This window comes from Nannobrachium achirus (genome assembly GCF_963921795.1).
Source record: "Nannobrachium achirus genome assembly, chromosome: 11".
NCBI lineage: Eukaryota > Metazoa > Chordata > Actinopteri > Myctophiformes > Myctophidae > Nannobrachium > Nannobrachium achirus.
In genome coordinates, this window is record NC_137820.1 from 17,581,508 (window position 1) to 17,589,740 (window position 8,233).

An 8,233-nucleotide genomic window follows, 5' to 3' on the forward strand; every position below is an offset into this window, starting at 1 on the left:
GCTAGCTAGCCTATACTATTTGTCCACGCATTCTCAGTTAAAAAGAGACACTCCGTAAAGAAATCTGTTTCGAACTTTTGATAGATTGTTCGTAACGATGGCAACAAGACGCACTTCAGGTCAGTCATTTTCACTATCCAGCAATTCCATCTGGCAGATTCGTCAATCGTCATTGAAGAGAGTGGACCAGCTTACGAATAAACACTATTTCTGAACGATTGTGATCTTTGAAAAATACTCTGGCCAGGAAAATAAAATAAGACATATCACACATCTGCTGTTACTTCTAGATGTGCACAGTCAGCTATATACTTTTGTTGAGGTATCGAAAGCGCATAAGCAAGCAAGCAAAAAAAAAAAAAAAAAAAAAAAGAGGGGGTGGGGGGTTGGGGTTAGAATTTGTTCAAGACTATTTCGCAAAATGGCAAAAGTCATGTCTAAAATGTACCACAAAAACTAACCAAGTCACCACTACACTTTTCCACTGAGTCTCGCAGTAGAGTAATGACAAGCTGCCCTACATAATATGGGGGCGGTGTGTTGACGAGCGGTATGTTTACTGCAGGTTTTTACTGAGATCTGCCCCGGAAGAGAACATGTCGGGCGGTACAGTTGAAAGGTGAAAGTATGGTAGCTAATGCTAGCTAGTAGCTTCTAGAGGTTCTGGTCTGAATGTAATGGATTTAACTGTAAACACAGCAATAATGTCCGCGTGTGAAGAAGATGAAGAAGACACAACAACCACACCTCCATCTGTGCTCGTCACAAGCTGCGATGTTTCTTTTAAGGAAGAAGAGCTGATAAAACGTACGTTTATTAAGGCTTGGAATCGCAGGAAATAGTACTCGACGAGCACCGCTGATGTGACATTACGTGGACAATATGTGGTGTTATTATTTTGTGTTATTAATGACACGCAATTTTTCAGATCCCTTGTGATGTGCCGAAGTAAACACAATGTTGTTGACCTATATTCTATAGCGTGTCCTCTTGTATTACTTAGTTTTCTGTAATGTACATTGTAAACTGTCTGTGTAGCCTGTTTTAGATTGTCACTTTTACTTTTTTTTTTGTGACTGTGACAGAAGACCATTTGTGGCTTTGTTTCCTTTTATTTTAGAGATCCTCAATCCAAACAGTTTGCCAGAGCCCTCCAAGCAGGAACAGTCTGTGGTTTGGTACCCATGGACGATCAACAATAAATACTACACAGCCGATGTCAGTCTATGCACAGTTCCAAGCACATTCCAGATGACTTCAGAGATTGCTCAGTCCATGCAAGCTTTCATAGCTTATTTTGACAGCACATCGGTGGGTTCCTGCATCAAGAAGTTGACTTCGTAGACAGCTCTAGTCTAGCCCTAGAATGACTGATATTTTAATTATTATTTTGCCATAGAAACTCAATAACCAGTTTCGTGGAGGCATTCTATTGGTGGTGTGTACTAGTGATGCTGTGAATGTTGCATAAATTAAAGAGAATGTGGTCCTTATGAATCTCTTGTGGAAAAGTGGAGATAGTTTACAAAAAAATCCTGCCACGTTTTCTGCCAGCACTTTCAAATGTACATAATGATGACCCCAAAATGCAGCAATTAATTAATAGGCGAGTACACACGGCGCACAACGAATTAGACTGCCACTGAAATGGCTCCCTCAAAGAAGATGCATTGAGTTCTGCTGTATAATATATATAGAATAGATACAGTATATGGTTTATCAGCCATTATAGGGCTAAAACAGCTTATGCAATGTTGTGCATGTCATGATGTCACCTGTGGTATTTCACAGAAGGATGGTTTGGAAAAGCTTTCTCCCTGGATATCTGTGGTGGAGGATCTCACACCAGAGGTGCTCATTCTGGTGTGTGACAGAGTTTGTGAAAGTGGTGAGTAAAACCTAACCACTTTCAACCTGGTGTCCACATTTTGGGCATGTCATTGCAACCGTAGGTCGCAGTTTACTATCAGAACCGTCGCAGCTTGTCTGTATACATCCGTCTGTCCGGACGGACGTGTACACTTTTGTAAGGTCTGTGGGTTTTCCGCTCTGGCATCATGCTCTGACATCACTGTGATGTCAGGGGAACCACTCTAACAGAATGGGTTTGCCGCTCTGACATCATGCTCTGACTTTACCGTGATGTCAGGGGAACCACACTAACAGAATCCCTTTTATGCCCATATATGGAGTTCCCTGATGCCATATCTAACAGGATTTCATATGGGAATGCCCATAAATGGAGGCCACATCGGCCACATACCACACCAACAGAATCCATATACATGTATGGCCAAGACCGATGGCCAAGACAGCCCATATATGTGTGGCTGGTTCTACAGACATCTCCATGTATGGCCATAAAAGGGATTGTATGTATGATGTCAGATGTCATAGACGTGACGTCATAGGACATTCACATAACAAATAACTGAGTAAGCATGTTTAGGCTCTCACAGTGTATCTCCATATACTAGGGGTGTGAATCTCCCATCACTGAGGCGATACGATACGCATCTCAGTAAAATTGCCTACAGTGGGGGTCCCTGCTTGATTTCTCTCTTCTCAGTTAAGGATCCTTGACCTGTATTATTATATTGTATGAATACAATCTAGGATTTTGCCATTTCTAGACAAAATGTTTTAAAAAGTAGATCTTTGAGTCACAACGTGTCGCGTTGTGAGCTTGTATGTCTGCTATTTAGGTGTGTGCGCGACAACGTCGAGTGCCAAGTATAAATCAGGCTCCTCTCTTTGCAGAGAGAGAACAGCAGCAGCAGAGTGTGCTGCATCAACAGTAAAAAGTTGTGAAACAGTGTCAAATACTTTGTTTTAATCGCTAGCTGCACACCCAGTAACGTTATTGTAGTTCATACGTGTGTTTAAATCAATTCCGTCAAAGACTTGACAAGAAGAACAAACGGGCATGGATTGTGGATAATCACTTGCGTGCTCCAGTCCAGTGACACAACAACGGATCACATCAGCGAACATTGGACAGGGATGTTATAAAGCTAAATGTGGTTGGCCTACTAATCTTGCATTTTTAACCCGTGGGCGCACGGATGGGTGCTGTCTGTATCTGCAGTCGCTAGGTTGGGTGTTCACTGCGCTCCGCTCAGCTGCTCAGTGCGCTGTGGAAGACGCATGTCTGTCTAGTTGCTACCAAGGGCTTTTTTGGGGAGGGCTGATGGGGCATTCAATGCGCCTCGGAAACACAGGATAGAATGAAATACTACATGCAAAAACCGATACAACCGTGGAGTTTACCGATCCAGACACTCACGGAAAGATACATCACAATTTCAGCCGTCAATTGTACCGATACACACTGAATGAACGGATTCACTCATATCGCGCACGTTTGTATCGCAATTATGATACGTATTGATTAATCTCCGCATCCCTACCATATACAGTACATGGATCTCCATAAATGGGTACCAAGGATCTCCATATATGGGTAACTTGTCCGATATACATCACTGGTCAGCTGACCAAGACATGGGCAAAACTCGCCCTTCAGGGCGATGTCGCTTGTCGCCCTGAGGCGTCTTACTAGTTATTAATCAATGTGCAAGCAAAGTGCCTCTTTGTGTGCTGATAATAACAATAAAAATGTGTGTCACCCACATGTGGATTTGATGTATGTATTCATAATCTATAGGGGTTACCAGGCATGAAGCACAGCAGTGGTGTTTGAGTCACGCCTTTGAACTAGTGGAGCTCAATCCTCAAGAGTTGCCAGATGAAGATGGTAAGTTTGGGATAGCAAGTGAACGTCATTCATGTTAATATTTACATTCATATTACATCTATATCATGTTTGCTTTACCATTCTTATTGTTGTGGTTGCATTTTCCAGATGACTTCCCGGAGTCTACAGGAGTGAAGAGAATCGCACAGGCCCTCAATGCCAATGTGTGGTCTAATATGGAGATGAAAGACGGTGAGATAACATGACTCGTAGTAGCCAAGCACACCTCTTTATACAGCATTCAGCTGATAATATTTTTTGTTTTTATTCCTGTTGGTGTAGACATGCATAACTCAGTATCTGAACATTTCTCTGTTTCCCAGAACATAACCAAGGATTTGGCCTAATGAGTAGCCTTGTGGCCTCCAGGCATAACAACCCACGTAGCTGCCAAGACCCAACAGTCAGTCATATTTTTATTATAACTGGGGGGTATTCAACAAGTGAGAGTCAGTGTTTGTTGAACATAATTTTCACAAAACCATGTTAAAGTTTGTTCTGTAATTTCTGTGACAGTCTTCTAGTTTGCCACTAGAGGGCGCAAATGACAACAAGGATGCCAAGGTAACAGAGACTGCTGGCAACACAGACACACAGGTGGAAACAATAGTTGGTGAGTGAATCGTTGCCTATGTACCAGAATGAGGATAATATATTTACCTATACTAAGGTTATATTAAGCCTCGTAGGCACTGTACCAATAAATGTGACAGTGACTTACCAGTTGTTTCCTTTCTTAGATCCAATGATTGATTTAGACATCCAGGAACTAGCCAATCTAACAGCAGGGGATGCAGATGTGGAGAACTTTGAGCGACTCTTCACCAAACTAAAGGAGATGAAAGGTAGTCATTGATCCAGTGAATGGGCAAGGAACACACTCATAACTCGTCCATCTTAATCTATGTATCAGTCAGCTGATAGTGATCAGGTGTTTCAAATTTGTAAATTGGGTCATAAAGGACCATCTACAAATATCTATAAATATATAATAATTGTCTCCACCAGCCGAAGGCTGAGGGAGAGTATGTTTTCCCCTCCGTCCGTCCGTCCGTCCGTCCGTCCGTCCGTGCGTGCGTCCGTGCGTGCGTCCTCGCAGTTTGTGAACAGCTAATCTCAGTCACCGTTGGCCCGATCGCTGCCAAACTGAGCACACACACTCCCTGGATGCCAATCTAGAACCTCTGCCCCACATTTTTCAAATCAGCCTCATGGTGGCGCTATAACAGGCCGATTTGTGTGGCCTGGTTGTTACCAGCTAATCTCCGGCGCTGTTGGCCCGATCGCTGCCAAACTGAGCACACACACTCCCTGGATGCTAATTCAGAACCTCTGCCCCACATTTTTTAAATCAGCCTCATGGTGGCGCTATAACAGGCCGATTTGTGTGGCCTGGTGGAGACCTGTGCTCGGAAGAGCACTGCTTCTAGTTAGGTTATGAAGCCTGGACAGTAACCATTGAGACATCACAGGATGTTTCACTTATAGCATTAATTGTCATGACATTTGTCTAAACTCATATGTGCAGTAGTTGCTGGTTTTCTTTCACATGAAGATGCATTCTGTTTTACAACTTCCAGACAAAGCTTCATCTTTACCCCATGAGCAGAGAAAGGTTCATGCAGAAAAGGTAGGCAAATGTACTCGCCACTGGCTACAAGATTCCACAATCCACATTCCACACAATTAAAATGATTTGGTTCACAATCTGAAACTAGAGTACAATCCTCATATTTGTTAGTTAGCAGTGTTTTCTATCTAATCTAACTAGTCAAGATCTTATTTAAACAAATATCAATAAAATGTCATCATATTGTATGCTCAGAGTTGTTCTTCATATGGGCACTATATAGGCCAATTGATTCATTTATTAAATGCATGTTTATTTATTCGACTTAAAAAAGAGTAAACAAATCCTAACAGGCTTTGCCCACCTCGGGGGCGAGAGTTAGATGAGCAGGCAGTAAGCATTGACATCTATTTGCTATTGAATACGCAACATAAATAATTTGATTAAGAACATGTTCCATATCACATCGGTTGATCCTTGGGGTAGCCACCTATGTGACACTGCTGCTGCTGCTGCTTCTGTGTTTCTGACGTGGCGTTGCGGGACTGTTGCTCTTGACCAGGGGTGTCGAACTCATTTTGGGGTGAGGGCTGCATTGGATGAAAGGCGACTTGATGAGGGCCGCAACCAGTCACGGATCGGATGGCATGCACACTCGCGCACATGTTCGCTCTGTTTTTCTTCCTGTCGTCTCAGCCACTGCTATAGCTAGCAGTATAGCAGTATATCATTAAAGTAAAATAGCTACTTTCATTATTGGTATTACAGTTGCAGTTAGGTACGAGAGATGCTATTTGTTTAAAGGAGTAGTTCATCCCCAAAATGTCTTTTTTTTTTCTTTGATTACTCACGCCATGGAGACTTGAGTTCAATAATATATTTGTATTTTATTTGTCGCATTACTAAGACAAAAATGTGATAATAGTACACTTCCCGCCATTGATTCATTTTATTATTATTATTATATTTTCTTAACAACATTAATTTCCATGTCTAATATGTGTAATCTTTGAGTACAGTTCGAATATTGTTGGTATGTTCAGGTATTATTCATAGCCAGACCCCCACCCCATTCCTAGCAATGCTGTCATCTTCAGAGAGAGAGAGAGCTGGTCACTTAACATTCCAATCAATCAACTCAATCACTGCCAGCTGGTGGGAGAAACCTAGCCTGCAGTGAATAGGCATTAGTTAGGTTAATTCTTAAAACAATCATAACTCTTGACAGGAATGGGCTAGAGGCTTACTTTTTTTGCTCAGAAATGTATGGGCCGGATTGCCGTATGTTTGACATCCCTGCTCTTGACAGACCACCATGTGCCGTGCGCATCACCAACATTACAGTTTGCATGATAGGCTATTAATTCCCACTGATGCGGTCAAACCAAGTGTTTGATAGTTCTCTTAAGTGTACGTTTTCTCTTTAGTTTTGGACATGTGGTGGTGGAGTTAGTACTAGGCTATCATTGTTCTACATTAAGAGTCTTGCTCGTTGTGTGTCTGAAACTGAATTTCCCCCTTGGGAGGAAGTAGGCAACTAATTTAATAATAAATACACACAGTGGTTTCCACCCGACAGGCACAGAGAGGACAGACAGGACATAACCTATGGCATAGAGAGGAAGGCACAACCTGGGTCCTATAATTGGCCTTATTTTAATTGGCCTTATTTATTTCGTTCATTACTGTTAAATTCAGTGTTGATGGGCACATTGGACAGTTGATGTTCCATATTTATGAAAATATGGAACAAATTGCATCCAAACAAATTGGGACCCTGAAAAAGTAACTTGGCTAATTGTAATCATTTATTACTCGTTACCTTAATTAAATAATAAATTACAGTAACTATTTACTTTTGTAACTTATGTCATTTCAATTTTCCCCATCTGACGATTTGCATTTATCTGTTCATTAATCTGTTCTCCAGGTTGCAAAAGCCTTTTGGATGGCCATTGGTGGGGATGAAGACGAGATAGAGGGCTTATCATCTGGAGAGGAAAGCTAAAAAAAAAAACAGTGCCAGTGACTGAGTCATCCTTTCCCCTGGTCCATCAGAGCTATCCTGGGGACCTTTCAAGATGCAGCACCCTTTGACTGGCTCCTAGCACTGGGATTCCGATTGCAGAAAGACTGAAAGGTGGTACATTGTGACATTTATGGCTGTGTGGCCCTTCGTTTTAAATTATGCAATGCTGCAGTATAATGGGAAGCAGTTGATTTCCTTATCAGGGACAGAAAGCTGCTTGGAAGAAATGGAAAGTGCTGTCATGAGAGGCTATGGACAGTTCTGAAGAGCATTGGTTACACTGACCGTAACTCACCGCCTCTTCTGGATCCTTGGCTTCACCTTTATTTTAGTGAACCTGAAGGCATTATGGTGATAAAAGTGGAAACATTGAATAGATAAATTATGTGTGGTTTGATTATCAAGTCGTTGGATTGTCCATGTGTAGGTACAGATGTCACATTTCTTTCTAAGTGATATGTGTGCCTTCCAATGAAAAATAAATCGTAAGACATTTAGTGTACATTCTGTCAAGTTACATATCTGTAGATGATTAAAGATACTTTATTTCACTGTGGTCTGTGTGTTTTGTAAAAGTGAAACTTATTGTTGCACTGTACGCTTACCTGTGATTTATAGTCTGAACAATGACAATTCAGAGTTTTGACTCATTCAGTTACAGTTTTATTAAATTGTCACAGATAACAAAACAATGCTCATTTTAAAATAAATGTAACAAAACATGTACATAAGACCTGGAACAAAAAAAGCACAAGCTAACGTTACAAGGGAATAGAATTACTGATACAGATCTACCATCTACTTATGCATTGTTGTTTAACACAGTAGGTTTAGTTTAGCACCGTGTAACTGCTTTGAATAGATTACATGACAGTCT

General features: G+C 41.4%; 1 protein-coding gene across 1 annotated transcript; it reads left to right on the top strand.

Moving 5' to 3' along the window:
* The first annotated feature begins 661 nt into the window (after positions 1 to 661).
* On the top strand, positions 662 to 7,774 carry aagab (alpha and gamma adaptin binding protein). The gene is made up of 10 exons (XM_080737819.1): positions 662 to 807; positions 1,121 to 1,311; positions 1,792 to 1,888; positions 3,668 to 3,757; positions 3,866 to 3,949; positions 4,081 to 4,160; positions 4,274 to 4,370; positions 4,498 to 4,602; positions 5,338 to 5,387; positions 7,258 to 7,774. Exons 1-10 carry the CDS (start codon positions 678 to 680, stop codon positions 7,333 to 7,335), a joined length of 1,002 nt encoding a protein of 333 aa, XP_080593945.1. The 5' UTR covers positions 662 to 677; the 3' UTR covers positions 7,336 to 7,774.
* Positions 7,775 to 8,233: the final 459 nt, after the last annotated feature.

Excerpts from the sequence above, each read along its gene's own strand:
- aagab (XM_080737819.1), top strand. The coding sequence starts at position 678 with ATGGATTTAACTGTAAACACAGCAATAATGTCCGCGTGTGAAGAAGAT. Across the intron at positions 4,371-4,497 it reads ACAGGTGGAAACAATAGTTG|ATCCAATGATTGATTTAGAC; the intron begins GTGAGTGAATCG and ends TTCCTTTCTTAG. Across the intron at positions 4,603-5,337 it reads CAAACTAAAGGAGATGAAAG|ACAAAGCTTCATCTTTACCC; the intron begins GTAGTCATTGAT and ends TACAACTTCCAG.